At 41.8% G+C, this 24,040-nt stretch overlaps 1 protein-coding gene across 3 annotated transcripts in view; it reads right to left on the bottom strand.

Annotated features, from left to right (window-relative positions):
• The window catches only part of cadm1b (cell adhesion molecule 1b), a 165,941-nt gene that overhangs the window by 9,123 nt on the left and 132,778 nt on the right, over window positions 1–24,040 (bottom strand). For 2 of the 3 annotated variants that reach the window (XM_021588089.2, XM_021588090.2), the window contains 4 exons: window positions 23,869–24,027; window positions 22,510–22,606; window positions 22,005–22,177; window positions 14,021–14,074 (listed from right to left, as the gene is read on the bottom strand). In XM_021588089.2, coding sequence (XP_021443764.1) covers window positions 14,021–14,074; window positions 22,005–22,177; window positions 22,510–22,606; window positions 23,869–24,027 — 483 coding nt within the window. The remainder of the gene's footprint in view (window positions 1–14,020; window positions 14,075–22,004; window positions 22,178–22,509; window positions 22,607–23,868; window positions 24,028–24,040) is intronic. The other variant, XM_021588091.2, reaches the window with a different exon arrangement.

The raw sequence follows: 24,040 nt of genomic DNA, 5'->3' as shown, positions 1-24,040 counted from the left end.
CATCCTGTTTCCATTGATCATCCTTGAGATGTTTCTACAACTTGTGTCCTTGAGATGTTTCTACAACCTGCAGTAAATTCAATTGATTGGACATGATTTGGAAAGGCACACACCTGTGCGGTCTGACAGTTGACAGTGCATGTCAGAGCAAAAACCAAGCCATGAAGTCGTAGAGCTCCAAGACAGGATCGTATCGAGGCACAGATCTGGGGAAGAGTATCAAAACATTTCTGCAGCATGAAGATCCCCAAGAACACAGTGGCCATCATTCTTAAATGGAAGAAGTTTGGAACCACCAAGAGTCTTCCTAGAGCTGTACGCCTGGCCAAACTGAGCAATCGGAGGAGAAGGGCCTTGGTCAGGGAGGTGACCAAGAACCCGATGGTCACTCTGACAGAGCTCTAGTTCCTCTATGGAGATGGGAGAACCTTCCAGAAGGACAACCATCTCTGCAGCACTCCACCAATCAGGCCTTTATGGTAGAGATGGAAGCCACTCCTCAGTAAAAGGCATATGACAGCCCGCTTGGAGTTTGCCGAAAGGCATCTAAAGACTCTCAGACCATGAGAAACAAGATTCTCTGTTCTGATGAAACCAACTCTTTGTCCTGAATGCCAACGGTCACATCTGGAGGAAATCTGGCACCATCCCTATGGGGAAGCATGGTGGTGGCAGCATCATGCTCTGGGGATGTTTTTCAGCGGCAGGGACTGGGAGACTAGTCAGGATCGAGGCAAAGATGAACGGAGCAAAGTACTGAGAGATCCTTAAAGGAAACCTGATCCAGAGCGCTCAGGACCTCAGAATGGGGCAAAGGTTCACCTTCCAACAGGACAATGACTCTAAGCACACAGCCAAGACAATGCAGCAGTGACTTCGGGACAAGTCTCTGAATGTCCTTGAGTGTTCCTGCAAAAGATCCCATGGCACTTATCGTAAGAGTAGGGGTGTTAACCCCGGTGTCCTGGCTAAATTCCCAAATCTGGCCCTTAAACCATCACGGTCACCTAATAATCTCCAGTTTACGATTGGCTCATTCATCCCCCTCCTCTACCCTGTACCTATTCCCCAGGTCGTTGCTGTAAATGAGAATGTGTTCTCAGTCAACTTACCTGGTAAAATAAAGGATAAATTAAATTAAAAAATTAAAAACAGCCCGGACTTGAACCGGATGAAACATCTCTGGAGAGACCTGAAAATAGCTGTGCAGCAACGCTCCCCATCCAGCCTGACAGAGCTTGAGAGAATCAGCAGAGAGGAATGAGAGAAACTCCCCAAATACAGATGTGCCAAGCTTGTAATTTCCACTTTTAAATTTCAGACTTGATTTATCAACCCCTACAAAAATGTTAATTGATTATAATCCACTGTACAGGATAAATATGGCAAAGGCAGGCTGGACTGATTTGAATTGAGCCTTAGATTTGAAAGTGTCTTTTAGGCCTGTGAGGTCAATCCTTTATGTGTTGTTTGGAACAGGGTTGCAACTTTCACTGGGGACGGGGCCTACTCTTTATTTCACTGATGTAGCTAACAAGGTAACAGCTGTTTGACTTAACAGAAAAAAATGATTTATTCTCAGTGCTGAGCTAGTAGTGTAACTGACATGGAACGTTAGCTAATGCCTCATCCCCCCTCGACTGAAGTTCTGTCTGAAGAGAATGAACTAGAGCTAGCTAGTAGCTACCACAGCCTGTTCAGCTCTAGCCTCTAGCTATCTGTCAGGTAGCAGCATCTAACAGCTGGTGTGTGTATGGAAATGTTTTGTAGCCTTTTTGTCCCGTTTCAACAGAAGTAAATTCACTTTGAATGGTAATCAGTGAATGGATACAAAGTTCCATCTTGAGTTGAAAGCTAGGTTACAGTCTGGGATCTGCGAATAATGGTCATTTCAATTATTGAACCATTGATTCTATTATTGGATAATATAATGTATATATCTACACATTCTTTGTCATGCCTCATTTGAGCAGGATCAGATGGTGACAGGGGTTTCATCAGAGTCATACATCCAGCGAAGACCAGTCTGTGACGGCTCTGAGGTGAACTTGAAGATACAACACTGCATTCTCTTTGCAGCAAACAATGGACAAGCAAGAAGCTTCAAAGATTTGAACTATTTTAAGAAAGTCTGACAAACCTCTAAAGTTGAATTCCCGACGTTATCAAGGGTTTATAGAGGCTTTTCCCGATGACACAAAACATGACAGACAAAAATGTGAAGAAGACCTGGGTAACACTATTGATGAAGATGAAAGCATACAGATATGTTTGAATGTGCAGTCATGTTCATATAATCCCAGACATAAATTATTGCAAGTTAAGACCATCCATAGAACATACCAGTGAAAATGAATATCATGCACTCAGAAATGAAAATCCTCTGCTGGAGGTGTAAAACACAAAAGGAGACATATTTGCATATGTTATGATCTTGTCAAGGCTGGCTGAATTCAGGCTTCTCCCTGTTTTTGTTTGCTTGGAAATGTTGATACTGGAGTCTGTTATCAGAAGAAACTGTGTAACCTAGCATTTATGGTGGCTAAGAAAAGCATTGCCATTAATTGGAAGGTTGGTTATCCTCCCAGAATGTCACAATGGATGGCAGAAATGTCAAGTTATGCATCATTAGATTTAATTTATTACAAGATTAAGGGTATATACTGTGAAACATTCAGAACGTCTGGGTGCCTTATATGGAATACTGTATGACAAAAGGGGTCTGTATTTTAGTTGAGCAGTTGCATATAGATATTTTTTTTCATGGCACACGAGACAACTGTCTGATTTGCGCCTGTCTGAGTGGACTAATCCATTGAGGAGGCCGCGTGGATTCCACGGTCCAAGAATATGGGGATTGTGTCTCAGATGCACAAGGCACAGCTCTCTCCCGAATGCGCTCTCTCCTGCCATTTCATGGACATTCATTGTTTCTTAACTTCATTGTGTGCAACTTCATTGTATGTCTATCAATTCCCCATCACATACAGTACCAGTCAAAAGTTTGGACACACCTACTCATTCCAGGGTTTTTATTTTTTTATTTATTTTTACTATTTTCTACATTGTAGAATAATAGTGAAGACATCAAAACTATGAAATAATATATATGGAATCATGTAGTAACCAAAAACATGTTAAACAAATCAAAATATATCTTATATTTGAGATTCTTCAAAGTAGCCTTGATTACAGCTTTGCACACTGTTGGCATTCTCTCAACCAGCTTCATGAGGTAGTCACCTGGAATTTATTTCAATTAACAGGTGGGCCTTGTTAAAAGCACATTTGTGGAATTTCTTTCCTTCTTAATTGAGCCAGTCAGTTGTGTTGTGACAAGGTTGGGGTGGTATACAGAAGATGGCCCTATTTGGTTAAAGACCAAGTCCATATTATGGCAAGAACAGCTAAAAAAAGCAAACAGAAACGACAGTCCATCATTTCAAGAACCTTGAACATTTCTTCGAGTGCAGTGACAAACACCATCAAGCGCCATGATGAAACTGGCTCTCATGAGGACCGCTACAGGAAAGGAAGACCCAGAGTTACCTCTGCTGCAGAGGATAAGTTCATTAGAGTTCACTGCACCTCAGATTGCAGCGCAAATAAATGCTTCAAGGAGTTCAAGTAACAGACACATCTCAACATCAACTGTTCAGAGGAGACTGTGAATCAGGCCATGGTGGAATTGCTGCAAAGAAACCACTACCAAAGGACACCAATAAGAAGAAGAGACTTGCTTGGGCCAAGGAACAAGAGCGATGGACATTAGACTGGTGGACATCTGAGATGTTTTTTATTTTTTAAATTCAAAATTTTTGGTTCCAACCAAACCAACCTTACTCCGTCTTTGTGAGAAGCAGAGTAAGTGAACAGATGATCTCCGCATGCGACTTTCCCACCATTAAGCATGGAGAAGGAGGTGTAATGGTGCTTTGCTGGTGACACTGTCTGTGATTTATTTAGAATTCAAGGCACACTTAACAAGCGAGGCTACCACAGCATTCTGCAGCGATACGCCATCCCATCTGGTTTGCACTTAGTGGGACTGTCATTTGTTTTTCAACAGGACAATTACCCAAAACATACCTACAGGCTGTGTAAGGGCTATTTGACCAAGAAGGAGAGTGATGGAGTGCTGCATCAGATGACCTGGCCTCCACAATAACCCAACCTCAACCCAATTGAGATGGTTTGGGATGAGTTGATGACTGCAGAGTGAAGGAAAATCATCCAACAATTGCTCAGCATATGTGAGAACTCCTTCAAGACTTTTGGAAAAGCATTCCAGGTGAAGCTGGTTGAGAGAATACCAAGAGTGTGCAAATCTGTCATCAAGGCAAAGGGTGGCTCCTTTGAAGAATCAAAAATATAAATATATTTTGATTTGTTTAAACACTTTTTTTGGTTACTACATGATTCCATATATGTTATTTCATAGTTGTTATTCTACAATGTAGAAATAGTAAAAATAATGTAAAAAACCTTGAATGAGTAGGTGTGTCCAAACTTTTGAATGGTACTGTATATCACCAGTAGTAACCTACATTTACCATTAATTCCCATAATTTCTAATCTGCAATGTTTGTTAGGTTATGGTAATTTCTGTTAATGCATTGAATATATTATTATTACAGTAATTTAACTTCCTCATTGTTGGAGTGGACATGTGTTTTGTAGAACTCACAACCTATGCTACACTTTTGAAAAAAAGTTTTTGTTTATTTCTTTCCATTTCGAGTTTTGTCAATTTATTCAGCGTCTTTTGTTTGAAACGCTCCGGTCAATGTTGATTACAAATATTGAAGTTGGACTAGTCTACCTGGCCTGCGCTCAAATGTAGGCCTATAAATGTGCCCATTTGGGGATGTCTGATAATATTTCTGATTGTCTTAACTCACCACCACTAATGAGCTGTGGAGCTTCTCAATGTAATCTTTCTTCACCTCAAACAGCACATAAATGAAATCTGTTTTTATAATCAATTGAGAATGACAGTATTTGTATTTGAAGAATATTTCCAGCTCTCTCCCTTTCGATAACCACTCGGCAAGAAGGTGAAAAATGTAAAGCTCTGATCCAGTGGAAACGTCATAAAATACCTGATTACTTCTAATCCCTTGCACTAATAGCCTACAGCTGTGTCTGTCCCGAGCTCATCGGCGCGGAATATTTAGTTGTTTATATTTTTACATTTTCTCCCCAATTTCGAACCCCAGGCTGTAGTGACGCCGCAACACTGCGATGCAGTGCATTAGAACACTGTGCCACTCGGGAGGTCGGGCCCAGAATATTTTATACAATGCTTCAAGTTTGCTAGCATGAGTTTCTGGGTGACCCAGTTGATAGTTGATACAATGTTTCAAGTTCGTTGCAGACAGGCCATGTGTAGCCAATGTGATTCATTGGATTTTTAAAAAAAATCAGGATATTTTCTACCTGCAGGCTGCAATGTTTTTATGTATTGGCTGTATGTACGCTATTTTACATAGTTGGCAATGGCAATAAAAGTTACATTTAGATTTGTATAATTTTCTTTTCGATTTAGATAGAATGTAGATTTACCACAGGTAATGATTTTGAGATACAAATACTTAAAATTGAAATTAAACTGTTCCACGAAAATGTGCATATGAAAATCTAAACTGGCATGAAGATTGGTAGAAATGGTAAGGGTTCCTAACTGCTGGTGTAGCCTATTACCGACAACTTCAGGAGCGTAATTCTGTGAAGACCAGCAGCAGCGGGAGAAAGTTATTTTCTTCTGGTTAGGCTATCTTGATCTCTGACTCCCTCTTGAGTAATTTGTGTGTCTTAATGATTTAATCAAACAGCCTGCTAGAGATTCAGAAACAAACTTGCTTTATCAATTCTGAACAAAGCAGTGAAGATTCGCAGACTCAACCATGACATTTTATGGAGATGCGTAAATACAGGTGAAGGACTGATGGCAACAAATAAAATCTATGAATGGAGAGTTGACTGTGAACTCTGGACCATGGGATGTTAGCAAAAATGTAGTTTGGGAAACTTTGGTTTGACAAAACAAGCTTCTCAACTACACACAAAAGGATACTGAATGCTGCCTGCTTCTACCGTGTTCCTTTAAAGTGTTTTTTTGGGGAAGGTCATGGCTAAGGAAAGTGATTGACTAGCTAATGGAAAAGATATTCCAGTGCTCTACCCTGCTCTCACAGTAGCAGCTGTACCACATGTTCCGGTGGACAACGTAACCAAGACTCTAACCTACTCAGAAAGAATATTAGAGGAACTGAGTTCTCTGAACTTCCAATGCCGTATATTGTTACCCTTTGGAGGGTCAGCAGGTAGACAAACTAACACACCACTTCTGGTTAGACATTCTCCTGCTGTGCATGTCAACCTAAGAATGTTGAAAGGGTTCATAATGGGTTTTGAGGAATATTAAATCCATCTGTGCCTGTTTTCCTTTTTTACCTCAAATATTGCCAAATATGATCTTCTAACATTAGCTGCTCAAGATCTGAGAAAAAGTTGTAACGTTTCCAAGTTAAATATCCATATTTCAAGTTAAAATCAGGCCTATATGAGAAAACCATCTTCATTTAGTATGACACTCTTTGAACATCGTCATCCTTGCACAATACAACCTATACACACCCCTGGGGACCAATTAGAGTGGACTATTGTACAGACTAAATTGGAGCTAGTGGCTAATTTTCTCCTCACATAAATGGATTTATTTTTTGTTGCTAAATCAAGAAAGCAAAGCACACCCATTACAAAGGGAACCAATCTGCTATTATGAGTCAACATCATTTGCATATCAAATAAGCATTTAATGTTAAGCCTCAAAGGCTAATGATATACAAGTGTTAAGTGTTTGCATTAAATGTTTGACAAATGACTAAATGTTTTATAAACAATGAATTAACGCACACTAACTGTCTGAATCAGTAGTGTTAGAGCCAGGCTTGATGTGCATTCTGATTCAAGCCTGGCTCTAACACTATTGACTCAGACAGTTCATTTATTGTTAATCCCTATGCAGTGGAAACTGACCTATTGCCTCTACCATTCACTTCTCTTCCACATACAGTATATTTCATAATACACTAGGATGACTTTACTTCAGCCCTAAATGAGTACATTATGATAAGGTGCCATCTGATTTCAAAGGTGCTAAACCATGTGGGTATATGTATCCAAAGGATTCACTCAGTCAAAGCCGTGAACAGCTGAATGATTCACATGTCTTCTTGCTTCTGTCTTAGCACCAGGAGAATCAGCATAATAAAGTCACACTCTGGTCTGCCTGCCTGTATGCTTATCCGTCTGCCTGTCTGTCTGCAGAGCTATCTTTGGCAGTGATTCAGCAGCACAATGAGGTGTGCCGAAGTTAGGCACTGTAGAGTTTCAACGTCAGAACATGGAAGACTTCTCACTTCCACTGTAGCCCATTAACTCAGTGACATATTCAGGATTCAACACTATTTAGTGACACCATGTAACCTCGCCTTGGTGTGGTTGGTAACACTTAACATGGCTATATTTTCTAACAGATAGGACTTAGCTCATACAGTAAGATACTGTTAACCATTCTGTTAACCACTAACATGTATTATTGTTTATGTTATGCATTGTTATGACAGTAAAGACAGTTCAACATTTTGTAGAACATTTGCTAATGTTTGCACTGAAGATTACATGCACAGCTTGAAGGCACACCCACGTACTTTTGGAAGATGAAGAAGCCATACTCTATAAGACAGTGATGAAACATATCAGAACACACAAAAACAACTGTGAAAGTATCAACGTCCACTTACAGTAAGACAGCATACTTTCTCTAGTTTCACTCCAATACATTTCAGCTATAGTCAATAACAATGAAATTGCCTCACAAAACAAAGCAGAGGAGAGAAAAGTCAAGGTCAAGTGTTCCATTCATTCCTTATTCTTAGTGCCAGCTAAACTCAGATTGACTCATTCATTGTTGATGAAAGGTCCTTCCCTGGAGTAGGATCAATTTAGCTGGATGATAGTGGATACGCTGTGGTGGGCTAGCATCCTTGCAGCATACAAACACAGGCTTGACGGAGATCTGTGTGGTAGCAGGCAGCATGACTAGTGGCCTATCTTTGGCGCTGTATACATAATATACATTAAGACAATATAGAGCCTGCAGCTGAACGGGGCACTGTGGATACCCTACATGCGGAGGACTTAGTGCTCCTCCAGCCACTGAGCCTGTACATCTGGATCAGTTGTTAAACCACAGGGTTCTGGAGATCTCATTTAACTGAACAGGATACTCAACATTTACTTCTTACAGTTCATTTATTCAACATGCACACCGGCACAATGTACAGTACAGGAGCCCTGTCAAGTGGTTTGAGTTTTCAATAGAGATCATTGTGAATGGTGAGAAGTGTTTCTGTCCAGATGCTTCTCTACTCTCTACTCTCTCCAGCCAAGGCGAGGTAAGGAGGGGGTTAGCAGGAGATTACCCAGGATATGATGTCCCTCCCTGGGATCATCTCTGAATGTTTGACGAGTGAGGGCTTTACCTCAGCAGACTGCCTTTATACCCCTTGAGATGTAGAATCAGAATGACTACTACCCCCTCACCAATAGGATCCAGCCTGCCTGCACAATACCAGAAACCACTCTGTTTAATAATGCTGGCTGAAATCTATTCACGCCAGATCCTCCATAAAAGCCATGGTGCCTGGAGCATTGCATTAGGTTAGCAAACCAATCAGAGAGGCAGCACTTATGAATTAGGATGGGCACTGTACTTGTTTGTGTGCCATTTTATAATAGTAAAAAATATTTTAAAATAAATTCCCCATACATTTGTGAGGTGGAAGACCTTCAGGAAAAAGACGATTGGGTAACCCCTGCACTCTCAGTCTCTTTACTTTAAAAAGGTTAATACAGCTGCTTTAAAACCTACTTTTTAATGCACTTCACAATAACCTTCGGTTAAGTAAATGTTGGTGTACCTATCGTTGACAGTATAGCACTGAAAAGAGGTTAGGCTTTATCACACCCATGACACAATGCTTTCATAGATTGTGGCTCATCTCTCCCCTGAACTCCGCAGGGACTTAGTCCTACATCTTTTATATAGGAACACTGAAAAGGTTGACAACTCTCCAAGCACCCCCTTTCTTTTTCTCTTTGTTTATTTGTTTGTTTGTTTCTTCCTTTCTTTCTTTCTCTGAGATAGAGCAGTAGATACAAAAGGTGGAGGGCTGGCCAGCTCTACACCAGAGATGTACAAACGACTCTGTGGTTTCATGCTTTACCATGGCATTTGCTCCTCCTCAACACAAAACCATATTTAGGCCTTGAACCACTGGCTCTATAGCCTGTTGCTAGGCTACACCAAGGATATGCAAAGAAAAAATAAAAACACTTATCAAGGAGAGAAAAATCTAGCAGGGCATGAAAGCATTACACTGTGGAAATGAAAAGCTACATTCTACATGAACTGGGAGCCACACAAAGAGGAAACGGTGCATAAACAACTTGTTCAGAATGGAACCCCACAGAATGTTTCCCTTAGCTTCATAAAGGGAAGTGGAGAGGCCACATGGAGGGATGGCTGCTTGTGTGGATCAATGGAAAATGGCAGCTTGAGAGCTGTATGTTTACACATTCATTTGGATAACACCATTCACACACATCACAGGAGCGCACTGTGTGGTGCTCGGGGCAGGGAGGAACTAGCTTAAGTAGTCCTCGATTTGTTCCTAACAGGAATCCCTGTGAAGTCCAATGAAGAGTTCTCTAAGTACAATGTAAAGCTATGGTACATAACATTATATTTCAATCTCTATGGGCCTCAGGCATACAAGGATATTCTGCTCATGACACTCATGTTACCCTCTGTTGCGAATATTCGTTTTATACTTGAACAGAGTAAAATGCCAACAGAAGGTGCGGTTCTGCAGCTTAGAGTAATGCAATGTGACGCTTTGCAGGCCAGGTTAACAAGGCCCCTGTGACATGGTATTTAGAAGAGTAGTGAACAGCAAGAAAGCTCTATTACATCCTACCAGCATGCACTGCAGAAATCATGTCAAACCCCCGTCTAAGTCCTGTCTCTCGGAAATCACTGAGGAGTTATGCAAACGTCTCCACTGCCGCATGCAGTAAGCTGTAAGTGAAGAATAATTGGTATACAATGAAAAACACAACACACCATTTTAACAACCACCTGTTTTTACAAATTGCATTCTCACTGTAAGTTGGCTGACACCCATGGGAGTTGAACCCCAATACTATAACTACAGTATCATCTGTGATTCTCTGTAGAGACCATATAAGATCATTCAACAGTCTCCTCAGAGTTTTGTCCTAATCCAAGGACAATCATAAAACATCAGACATACACATGTAGGATCTTTTGCGCCAGTTTGGTACAGCAGGAAAATAATCCTGCAGCAACAGGGCATGTGAATTAATATATAGATTATAATTAATGAAAAAATGAAACAATTACAAACTTCTGAAGCCTTTTTAAACTTCGAAATACACTACAGGATGAAAATGTCCTGCATTGCATGAAGGTTCTCCTGCAACAGGGTGAGCAAATGAAGATCCTACATCTGTATAAAAGTACAAATACTGGGACACATTATAGTAGCATGTCATTGATACAGAAGATCCTATACAGAAAAGTTCCCCCTCTTCTGTGGTGCGAAATATTCCAAATGGACAATAAAAAAAACTTCGAAATAGGGGCTAGACCTCCTTCATATCACAGACCACTCACTCACCTTGTAGACCTGATTGTGCAGTTGATGAGACACTCAGACTCTCTACTCCCTCTACTCAGACACACAAAATGGCCTCCGGAGCTTTCCAGCACCAGCATGAAAGGGACCTGATTACTTCTCTAGTGCCTGAGTGGAAATCAAACAGCCCATACTGTACCACCACCCACCACCACCTCCTCCACTGTAGGAGCCTGCAGTGTGACATGCCATGGGACATGTACTGTACGTATGGTACATCTTGATGGGCTGGCTTTGAATGAATTGGGATGACTTCATGCTAGCTCTGGAAGTACATTGTCAGCTATGCAAGTGCATTTGCCCCTTCCCTGTGTGTTAGTAGATAATGAAAGCAGGACCTATGGAGTACTTCAATAGCGTAGATTTTCATTCAAACGTTTGAGGGAACTATGCTTGCAAATATTGATAGAAATCTGGGTTTAGCTGGCAAACAACAGTCCAAAAAAATATAAAATAATGAATGGCAGTTGTCAATCCTGCAGTTCCTCTGCAATATAAATACCATATTTAGTTATCTCTAAATGTCACCTCCCGATGCTGCCAAGTACTTTTGGCCAACATTAGGCTTCAATAGACATTTTAAAAGCCCCAACCCATCCCAGAAGTCCCATCCTATTTCTCTCACTGCCAGTTTATCAGAAATGTATTATCTTCTAAATGGACTTTCTCTCACTGATGAATTAATTTGGCGATCCTAGTACATTGTCTCCATGTGTCCTTATATGAACAAACCTGAGCTATCTACAATGCAGGAGAGACAGATTTTTGTTTTGTTTTTGAGTTTATTTGAACAACCATATTATACACATTTTTTTGTTTTACCAATAGCAACACACTTCTCCCATAAAAGTGAAAAGAATAGGAACTGAGCTACATACAGTACTGTAGAAGATCCAGCACTAAAATAATAGGAACTGAGCTACATACAGTACTGTAGAAGATCCAGCACTAAAAGAATAGGAACTGAGCTACATACAGTACTGTAGAAGATCCAGCACTAAAATAATAGGAACTGAGCTACATACAGTACTGTAGAAGATCCAGCACTAAAATAATAGGAACTGAGCTACATACAGTACTGTAGAAGATCCAGCACTACAAGAATAGGAACTGAGCTACATACAGTACTGTAGAAGATCCAGCACTAAAATAATAGGAACTGAGCTACATACAGTACTGTAGAAGATCCAGCACTAAAAGAATAGGAACTGAGCTACATACAGTACTGTAGAAGATCCAGCACTAAAAGGTATGTACAAAGGTGGGCCAGCTGACACTGTAAATAAACTGACCTCCATCCATATCATAAGCAGTGGCGACCCATCATTCAGGCCAGGTGGGCAGTTATTATTATTATTATTATATTTTTTGTTGCCTGTTTTGCATGATATTTTGGCATTAATATGTGTCACATATCAGTTTGCAAACATTTTTTTTTAAAGTATTGAGCTAATAAAGTCACATACAAACATTTTTTGCTTTCACTCATGGGGACACTAAGTCACCACAAAATGTAAGGGAGGGCAAAACAATTCAAGCCCCTTGGGTGCTGCCGTATATTTACATTAGAAGTGCCCATCCATGAAGGCACAAGGTCATTGGCCACAGATAAAATGATGTCAAATCACATTATATCTACCATAGCTTTGATTGCAACATCTTAGCTAGCAAGCTAGACAAGTAGTCATCATCATGAATCAAATCGACAATCTACTGGCAAATACTTTTCAATCATTGTCATATGAAGAGAAATTATAGATAAAACGTATCGGTGCTCATTGGACATTACACAAAGTCAGACAGCTAACGACAACATCAGATGAGCTAACATTAGTAACCTAACCAATTCTCTATAGTATTAACTGGTATACGACTCCTTGCCGTTACTCAAGTTATAACGCGTTAGTTGCTTACTGGACCCTGGCAATCTGTGTGAAATGTTAACTAGTTAACGAACTAACCACTATCTGTGAACTAATGTTTTCCCTCTACAGTGTGTGGTTAATTTTCAGAATGAGAGAATTAGGTGAAAATGAGGCGTTGTTTGTTAAACAAGTGGATTCAGGGATCAAGTGTAGCTGGAGCTGGGCCTGGTTTAAGTGGGATGCCACCATAGAGTTGAAAGGAACACCACACACTTTCTCTCTTTCTCACTTGTTCAATACAGTGGATGAAAAGGGTTATGCCAGGTGTACTCTCTGCCTGAAAGAGATCAGTTTTGCCAACAGAGGGTAAAAAGTGCAAAAAGTGTACAATGTAATAATGTGCAGTTTAGGCCCAAAATATTGTTTTTGTGGTGTTGAACTTGACAGTAATACTTGTGTGAGTGAGGAGGGTTTATTTCATTTTTTACTCAGTGAAAGTTATTTTTGCACACACTTGATCGATGTCTACAGTACTACAGTGGCCACTATAATAGAGCAAAAATAGAATGCATGGTTGTTTCATTCTATTACTACTTCAAGCATCCTATTATAAAGGCTGTCATGATAACTGCAATATCAGTGTATTGCTTTTTTCTCAAGACTTGAGTGTCATTTGCAGTAAAGTCTAGGCAACAAATAACATTGGATTGCTTCCTTTCCGCTGACAGCCAGGTGTAGCCGTGGTAAGAGTTCACTCCATGGTGCTGAAAAGAAAGCTCTGCAGTTGGGACAATTGTCTAGGCCCTAACAGTTTGTGGGCACCATTTGTCACCGTTATAGTGCAGTTAATGTATTGTTTAGTGTTGTGTTGTGTAGTTGCTTTGCTGGCATGCATCTAAAAAAATATATATAGAGTTTGCCAAACTCTTTATATATATATATAAAACGGTCAATGTTTCCAGGCCTACAAAGATGGATGTGATTGTGATTTGATGGGGGAGATGTAAAGGGCATTATAATGTGAATGTGATGACAGCGTGCGCAGGTTGATATAAGGCTGCATGGCGATGCTGATAAGATAGCAGAGAGCCAAGCGACCAACATGTCTCCTCCATCCTCACAGATCAAACATGTGACAGGTGTCACTGAAAGCACAGTGTAGGTCGTCCGCCATTTCACCTATCAGCAGGACAATCTGATTAAGACTGCCTGCCCGCAGTCTCTCCCTCTCTCTTCCTCTCTCCCAAACTCTCTCACCCACTCTCTCTTTCTCGTTGTACAACACTACTGCAGACCCACACAAGCAAGCATGCACACACGTACACACAGGCGAGGGGTGAGAGTGAACAAAGCGTGGACATACAGTACCTTGGGTGTTGTCTAGGTTCAAGGTGGTGGGTGCGGGGATCGTGGTAGGAGCATCTAGATGGAAAACATACAAAATAAAGACATGAATAAGAAATAAAGAAAGTGTGAGAAGCCATTAAGGATGGGTTCATGCAAGTATGGAAGTAGCAGGATTGGGAAAGTGTCAAATCTCTAAGTAACTACTGTAGTACCACTATAGAGATCATGATTTAGGTTCTGTATTGTATGCTGTGTATGTTTTTCCCTCAGGAAGGACGTTGCTTTTCCAGAATTGCCTTCTTCATCTGTAAACTGTGTCAACGCATCATTGATGGCTTTTCTAGTGATAGTGAAGGCAATATCAGAGCATAGATAATGCATAGTGCGTGATATCAGGTCATTCCCACCTTACTTAAACCTCTACTCATCAACAATAGGCCAAAACGTTGGCATGAACACATCAAATTTAAAATGTTGTATACTAATACCGTAGTTTGAAAAACAAACTTAATGTGTCCAATATTGCTCATAAACATTCAACGGGTAGTTGGGAAGTCATAAATGAACATATTAAGTGATTATTTCCAGTAATTAAGTTAAGCAGTGCATTAAGCAACTCTGGCACACTCCCTGCAGTTCTTCTGCACCCCTTGCAACAGTAACAGACTGATAGTGTACTGATGAGGCCTTTCATAACACCACAAACAAAATAATGAGAATGACAAAATGGAGGCCAATACAGGTATGCAGCGGTGCTAAGAGGCTTGAAAGCTTCCCTGCCACAGGGAATATCTGCCTGCTTTTGGCACAGAGAGAGATAGCGCCGGCCCCTTGCTGGGGACAAGTCACAGCGGGAGAAATTGGCTGGCTGTCTCCATGCCTTTACTGTCTGTGCCCATCAGAAGTCCACAGTAGGGGACCACACACTTCCAAACTAATGATAAAACATCAAGGGCGGCATAATGCCGCTGCTGGGGAAGGAGGGGGAAAGGGGAAGAGAGGTGAGGAAGGGGATATCAGGAACAGATTCTCCGCAAACAATATTTATGGGGGATTTCTTCTTTCTCTGTGACCGAAGGCGGTCTGATAGCTGAAATGTCAGAGTCTGAGAAATAGGGTATGCAGGCCAGGGATAAGAGGCTGCCACAAAGGCCTGGATGGGATGTGGCACATATAATAGTCTAGCAAACAAGTATTCTCCATGGGCAATTTGCAGGCTGGATGACTTGGCTCCACATTATGATTGCTGAAATATGAATATATTTGAAGGGGGCATATTTTCAGGGTGCATTTCTATTTGTAAGAAAACTGAAACAACATGGGAGAAATTGTTTAACTATGCCCTCTTAAACCTGGCAGCTAATAAACATGATTTTCTTCACCTTTTAGCAATTCTATATACATTGCTTTATATGCACAGTTGCTTCATCATTGGGCAAAGGAGATTTCTGACTCAAACAAATACTCCATAAAGTACTACAGTACAACCATGTCCTCAGATGGATTTTTCAAAACACATTAAACTATGTTTTCTCTTGACACTGTATGACTGGGTTATTGATTTGCAGCCTGATGTTTCATCTGTTATTCTGTTCTATGGTGCAGAGATGGGTGATGGCCAGAATCTGTGTGATTCAACACGTTTGTTTTCACAGCAGCCCTTCATCCAACTCAGGGTCAACAGAGCCATATTTGAGCATGCTTTCTGACTAGGCTTGACACACAGATGGGAATCTTTGACCTCATGGTCGTGTAGGAAATCTTTGGGTCAGGGAGTCAACTGCATTACAAACCCTTGAGCAAAATACATAATTGATCTCCTGCCAACAGCCAGTATGTGTGAGTTATAGCACCAAGTCAGCTTTGTACAACGAATAGAGTTTGGTGGGAGACTAGCTGGGAGCCTGTTTTGGACCTGTTTTCTCCCACACTGGACTTAAACCAACCATGGAGCAGCATTCACAGCTTACTGAAAACAACTCAGAACCAGCAGAGGCCAACAAGCCTATCTACCTTCTCTCTCACCCTTAGACCAGAATACAACTGACAACTAAACAGGGTCTGTTATTTACTGTAGACTTGCCCTTCTAGTGCCGGAGTACACAGAGAGGTCACAATATTTCTGTTAGGGATGGAGTGTTTCTTAGTGCAGTGCTAGGCTGAGGGAAGATGAGAGTAGAAAACGGAACATTCCCATGCTCAGAAAGTAGCATACATGAATATCTAATATGTCTAGAATAGCACTCACATTGATTCACATACTGTACTCTCCTGTTGCCCTTCAGTAGTTAGGAGTGTTCCTGGTCATCTAGCTTTGACATGGTACAACTACTGTACATAGTCCTCAGACAGATCCACGTTAATGAACATCAGGGACATACTAAGAGCAGCTGTGGATTCCAACACTAGACACTAATGGGCTCCTCCAGGGCCTAATACACGTAGAAAACAGGATATTGTACACAGAAAAAGCCACCCAGCAGTCTCTTCACCTAGAGACACACTTGCTAATCTGACACATCTGTGGTTCTCATCATGCTTACCCCTAGACGTAGCCATGCTCAGAAACACACACTCGTTAAGCTAGTGTACAGTAGCTAGCATGATTAGTCAGGCAAAACAATCCTCTTATGGACCAACAGCATGGCTTATTTTGTTTGGCATCTAATCCTGTGGAATAATAGAACTGGGAATCTCAAACATAATTAAACAGCATTATTAGCACCTTTTTCAAATCTCCAGTGTCTCATTAATGATCTAACTAGAAGAATAGAGACTGCACTGATAGCTCTGATAACACCAGAGATATGCTGTTTCTAATGTTGAGGTGGTAAAAGATTGCAAAGCTGCACTTAAAATGTAAAATGGGATATTTCACTGTGCAAAAGGCATACAAATAGTTAATTCTTCTACAAAGCATGTACAGCTCACACATGCTAGCATGTTTGCTACACCAGCAAACACACATTTTCACCATGGAAATTCATTCATGAGTCTTCTTTGCGTGTACCGTACTTCGTCCAGTTTATCTCTGTTGAGTAAGGAACAGGTTGTTCCTTCAAAGAAATGTAGGACAATGCAATATGGAGACATGAGGAGAGTCTAGATGAAGAGACACCTACTATAGAACTTGATTATGCATGGGAGAGGAGTGAATCTCCAAAACAAATGGTCAGCTCACATTCCCCATCAAACCAACGTGCTACAACAAGTATGAACGTAAAAGACAAAACAACATATATCAAAAGATGGTGTGTATGGAAAATGTTTTCTATCCTGGCTGTTTCACTTTCTCACAAGCACCAAACTGAAGCTAAATCTATTTGGAACTGCTAGATGTGTGTTGTTCAAAACCCCAAATAATCATATTCCAAACAAAGGATCCATCTGGAAGCCAGGCTACAGCCTGATTCCCAAACCTCAAATATTTTCCTGTAGATACTGTACAGTGCATTCTGAAAGTTTTCAGACCCGTTTACGTTTTCCAAATTTTGTTACGTTACAGCCTTATTCTAAAATGTATTAAATATCTTTTTTTCTCATCAATCTACAAACAATACCCCATAATGACAAAGCAAAAACTAGTTTTGTGAAACATTTGGCACATTTATTTAATACATAAGTATTCAGACCTTTTACTATGAGAATCGAAATTGAGCTCAGATGCATCCTGTTTCCATTGATCATCCTTGAGATGTTTCTACAACTTGATTGAAGTCCACCTGTGGTAAATTCAATTGATTGGACATGATTTGGAAAGTCACACACCTGTCTATATAAGGTCCCACAGTTGACAGTGCATGTCAGAGCAAAAATCAAGCCATGAGGTTGAAGGAACTGTCCGCTGAGCTCTGAGACAGAATTGTGTCGAGGCACAGATCTGGGAAAGGGTACCAAAAATATTTCTGCAGCATTGAAGGTCTTCAAGAACACAGTGGACTCCATCATTCTTAAATGGAAGAAGTTTGGAACCACCAAGACTCAGAAGGGCCTCTGTGGAGATGGGAGAACCTTCCAGAAGGACCACCATCTCTGAAGCACTCCACCAATCAGGCATTTATGGTGGAGTGGCCAGATGGAAGCACCCCCTCAGTAAAAGACACATGACAGCCTGCTTGGAGTTTGCCAAAAGGCAACTAAAAGACTCTCAGACCACAAGAAACAAGATTCTCTGGTCTGGTGAAGCCAAGATTGACACTTTGGCCTGAATGCCAAGCGTCACATCTGGAGGAAACCTGGCACCATCACTACGGTGAAGCATGGTGGTGGCAGCATCATGCTGTGGGGATGTTTTTCAGCGGCAGGGACTGGGAGACTAGTCAGGATCGAGGGAAATCTGAACGTAGCAAATCACAGAGAGATACTTGATGAAAAACTTCTCAAATCAAATTGTATTGGTCACCTATACATGGTTAGCAGATGCTAATGTGAGTGTAGCGAACTGCTGGTGCTTCTAGTTCCAACAGTGCAGTAATATCTAACAAGTAATCTAAAAATGACCAACAACTACCAAATACACACAAATCTAAAGGGGGGAATGAGAATATGTACATATAAGTATATGGATGAGGCAAGGTACAGTAGATGGTATAACATACAGTATATACATGTGATATGAGTAATGTAAGATATGTAAACATTATTAAAGTGGCAATATTTAAAGTTGCATTGTTTAAAGTGACTAGTGATCCATTTATTAAAGTGTCCAGTGATTGGGTCTCAATATAGCAGCAGCCTCTCTGAGTTAGTGATTGCTGTTTAGCAGTCTGATGGCCTTGAGATAGAAGCTGTTTCTCAATCTCTCGGTCCCAGCTTTGATGCATCTGTACTGACCTCGCCTTCTGGATGATAGCAGTGTGAACAGGCAGTGGCTTGGGGGGTTGTCATTGATGATCTTTTTGGCCTTCCTGTGACATCGGGTACTGTAGGTGTCCAGGATGGCAGGTAGTTTGCCCCCGGTGATGCATTATGCGGTTGAGGGCAGTGCAGTTGCCGTACCAGGCTGTGATACAGCCCGACAGGATGCTCTCGATTGTGCATCTGTAAAAGTTTGTCAGGGTTTCAGGTGACAAGCCACATTTTTTCAGCCTCCTGAGGTTGAAGAGGCGGTGTTGCTGTCTGTGGGGTGGACCATTTCAGTTTGTCTGTGATGTGTACGCCGAGGAACTTAAAACTTTCCACCTTCTCCACTGCTGTCCCTTCGATGTGGATAGGGGGGTGCTCCCTCTGCTGTTTCCTGAAGTCCACGATCATCTCCTTTGTTTTGTTGACATTGAGTGAGAGATTGTTTTCCTGACACCACACTCTGAGTGCCCTCACCTCCTCCCTGTAGGCTGTCTCATCGCTGTTGGTGATCAAGCCAACTACTGTTGTGTCGTCTGCAAACTTGATGATTGAGTTGGAGGCGTGCATGGCGCAGTCGTGGGTGAACAGGGAGTACAGGAGAGGGTTGAGCCCACACCCCTGAGCACACACCACGGTGTTGAGGGTCAGCGAAGTGACCTGGTGGTGGTCCGTCAGAAAGTTCAGGACCCAGTTGCACAGGGAGGGGTTGAGACCCAGGGCCTCCAGCTTGATGATGAGCTTGGAGGGTATATGGTGTTGAATGCTGAGCTGTAGTCAATGAACAGCATTCTTACACAGGTATTATTTTTGTCCAGATGGGATAGGGCAGTGTGCAGTGCGATGGCGATTACGTCATCTGTGGACCTGTTGAGGCATTATGCAAACTGAAGTGGGTCTAGGGTGGCCGGTAAGGTGGTGGTGATATGATCCTTGACTAGTCTCTCAAAGCACTTCCTGATGACAGAAGTGCGTGCTGCGGGGCGGTAGTCGTTTAGTTCAGTTATATTTGCCTTCTTGGGTACTGGAACAATGGGTAGCCATTTTGAAGCATATGGGGACAACAGACTGGGATAGGGAGCGATTTAATATGTCCGTAAACACACCAGCCAGCTGGTCTCCGCATGCTCTGAGGAAGCGGAGAGGGATGCCGTCTGGGCCAGCAAGCTTGCGAGGGTTAACATGTTTAAATGTTTTACTCGCGTCGGCCACTGAGAAGGAGAGGGGGGGCCGCAGTCTTTCTTAGCGGGTCACGACAGTGGAACTGTATTATCCTCAAAGCGTGCAAAGAAAGTAGTTAGTAGTTAGTAGTTAGTTTGCCTGGAAACGTGACATTGCTATCCGTGACGTGGCTGTTTTTGTTTTTGTAGTCTGTGATTTCCTGTAGACCCTGCCACATCCTGGGCTGTGTCTGGGCCGTTGAATTGCGACTCCACCTTCTCCATGTACCGGCATTTCGCTGGTTTGATTGCCTTGCGGAGGGAATAACTACACTGTTTATATTCAGCCATATCACCAGACCTCTTTCCATGGTTAAATGCGGTGGATCGCACTTTCAGTTTTTCTTGAAAGCCGCCATCCATCCACGGTTTCTGGTTAGGGTAGGTTTTAATTGTCACAGAGGGTATGACATCGCCAATGCACTTATTTAGTCCGCGTGATCAAAACAATTTGGGAGCATGGCTTCCGATTGGTCAGACCAGCGTTGAATGTTTCTCGTCACTGGTACAACATGTTTGAGTTTCTGCCTATAAGCCGGGACAAGCAAGATGGCGTCGTGGTCGGATTTGCTGAAGGGAGGGCGGGGGAGGGCTTTGTATGCATCGCAGAAGTTAGAGTAGCAGTGGGCGAGAGAATTAGCCCTACCTGTCGTGCAATCAATATGCTGATAAAATGTAGGTAACATTGATCTCAAATTAGCTTTGTTAAATTCCCCAGCTATATTAAATGCAGCCTCCGGGTATATAGTTTCCAGTTTATATAGTCCAGTGAAGTTCCTTGAGGGCCGTCTTGGGGTTCGCTTGAGTGGGTGGGGGATGTACACAGCTGTGACTATAACTGATGAGAGTGCTGAGGTCCAAAGTGTTCAGGACCTCAGACTGGGGCGAAGGTTCACCTTCCAACAGGACAACGACCCTAAGCACACAGCCAAGACAACGCAGGAGTGGCTTCGGACAAGTCTCTGAATGTCCTTGTGTGGCCCAGCCAGAGCCCGGACTTGAACCTGATCGAACATCTCTGGAGAACATCTCACAATTATCTCTGAAGATAATTGTGCAACGACGCTCCCCATCCAACCTGACAGAGCTTGAGTGGATCTGCAGAGAAGAATGGGAGAAACTCCCCAAATACAAGTGTGCCAAGCTTGTACCAAAAATGTATAAAAAACTGTTTTTGCTTTGTCATCATGGGATATTGTATGTAGATTGATGAGGGGGAAAAAACGATTGAATACATTTTATAATAAGGCTGTAACGTAACAACATGTGGAAAAGTCAAGGGGTCTGAATACTTCCAAAGACACAGTAACTGTATGACAGTGACATTAGAGAGGGAGTTTGAATCATGCCTCTAATGGATGAGAGTGGATAGTGCGCCAATTACGAGTTCAGTCATAGGATGAAACCCTTAATAGGCCTGGACTGTTATTTAATAGCACGTGCCATCCTTTTGATGGGAGATAATTACTAGGGGACTAAGAGGGACAAACAGACGTCACCATCTGCCTAAGAGCACTTACAGAAATACAATCTCAGAGTGGCATTGCTATAAGTGCCATAGTAACCTAAGTCAGAGAGCCATACATGTTAGAGTGAGGATTTTCTGTCAGTGTTAGTTAGAATAAATCTGTTAGTCAGAGCCATCTGTTACTATGTTACAGTGTGTCAGTGATATGGTTTCTGTGATGTATTCACCTAGAGAAACCTGTATTCAGTGAACTGACTCCTGAGAAGCTTCAATTGAAAATTTAGCAAATTCTAATGAGTGGTTAAGATTACCTAATGGCAACAAATCTACTAGACACATCTGTACACACTGTGAACATGAAAACCTGTATCAGCAATACAGACCACCTTGCCTGGACTCATCTCCAAATATAGATAGAATCACAGAACAAACTACAGGCGACAGTAGCCACGACGCCCCGTATAACAGTACGTACCGTATACAAAGAGGATGTAGTCATCGTAGGCCTCTCCCACAGCGTTGGAGGCCACACAGCGGTACGTGCCGTTGTACGACTTGTTGAGGTTTTCGATGAAGAGGTCAGAGCCGGTGATCACAGTGTGAGACGGCACATCATCATCCACTCTGAGCCAGCTGATCTGATGGGGCCTGGAGGACACAAATACCAACCACATCAGAAAGACCCTGCACGACCCCCTTCAATAGACAAAATTTCACTCTAAAGGTCAGAACTCAGATCAGTGTGGGAGAGCCATTGGCAGGTTCCGTCTAATGATGTATTATACACAGAACACACTACCAATTGGTAACATTTAAATGCTACAATGCATTGGAAAGGTTAGGGGAGTGCTTTGGCTGACAGAAAGGGGATATAGGACGCCTGGAAGTGTCATGTAGCTGTCTATGTTGGTATTTTTAAGGACAGAGTGCTGTACTGTTAACTAGTATTACATGATATGTGTGGATGGATGGATACTCACTGTGGTTTGCCTTTTGCTATGCACGTCAGCTCTAGATTCTCTCCCTCTCTTGTTAAACCTTCAGGGAATGCCTGAACAATCTTCACTTCTGGTTGATCTGAAAGTAGGCAGATGGTATTTTCACATACACATTGTCTACAAGCAGTACACACTTTCTAATTCATATCATACTCACAGCTATAGCAATGTTAACCTATCTCAACCTGATTCATGCTTTTAGTCACTCTATAAAAAGGCTGTATAGTGTATATTCAAACCAGTGAAAGAGACATTTGTCAGTGAGCTATAATATAAAAATACATATAACATATACAGACAGGTTTCTCAAAAGCAACTTCTAGTCATGCACGGATACATGTAGGTGGTCGTGGGAATTGAACCCACTACCTGGGCATTACTAGCACCATGCTCTACCAACTGACCTACAAAGGACCACGCTATAATGCATTGGGGAGTTTAGAGGAGTGCTTTGGCTGGCTACGATAGTGTCATTACACCATTACTTATATTATTACTCTTGTATGACCAGTATATTTTCAGCTCAACTCCACCGACTAAGGCTTTGAGTGGAATAGGACTACATAATCCTAGCTATCAAAGGAACATAGCCCCATGGTTAAACAGAGAAAAGGACTATGTGTTCAGACAATCTATCTAACCTTAAAGTAAAATAGATATTTTTTCTTTCTCTTATCTATGTTAGCAGAAGATTGCCAAAATGTCAAGCGGTTCTAGTTGAGCTTTCCCTTTAGCCTAGAAAGGTTAGGCAAAGCACTCGTCTCTTTTAATAAATGAATATTCTACACAGACTACCAAAGGTTAGCGTAACCTTTCTCTGATGATCTACACTGTGTAAGGACGACTGTTCTACCTCTTCAACCAATAAATCGTTTGAGGAAATAGCAAATCACATTTGACACAAGTCTAGAGCAAAGGTAACTTTTACGTGGAGGTGATTATATTATATTCCAGGAGATGTATTGTAAAGCCAATCTCTAACTCTGGACTGCCAGGTATTTTAACTAGATACAGAATTGATGATCTAATTAATTCATATGGAGTGCCTTCAGAAGGTATTCATACCCCTTGACTTATTCCTCATTTTGTTGCATTACAGCATGATAATTGTAGAAACATTGGCTAAACAAATCTAAAAACATGTTTTCAGTTTGACATTATGGGGTATTATGTGTAGATGGGTGAGAAAAAGGCTGTAACACAACAAAATGTGGAATAAGTCAAAGGGTATGAATACTTTCTGAAGGCACTGTATCCCCCCTCTGTGATAGCCTTCGGGACTGCGAGAGTCAATAACATTATATTTCCAGGCCATGCCTGCTTCACTTCCGGGTCACTCACATAGCACTTCCAGGTATCTCTGTGCCCGGAGGTCCTTCACGGCTGGGTGGTCGATGATGCAGCTGACTGGCGCTCCGTCGTCCTCCTTGGACACGGTGAGTCTCAGCCTACTGGTGACTGTGAACATCCCGTCGTAGGTCTCATCCACCGTCATCTTGCCTAGGAACAATAA

The sequence above is a fragment of the Oncorhynchus mykiss genome, chromosome 27 (genome assembly GCF_013265735.2).
Source record: "Oncorhynchus mykiss isolate Arlee chromosome 27, USDA_OmykA_1.1, whole genome shotgun sequence".
In the NCBI taxonomy this organism is placed as follows: domain Eukaryota; kingdom Metazoa; phylum Chordata; class Actinopteri; order Salmoniformes; family Salmonidae; genus Oncorhynchus; species Oncorhynchus mykiss.
The sequence above is the reverse complement of the archived record's forward strand: the minus strand, read 5'-3'. Positions and strand labels throughout refer to the sequence as shown.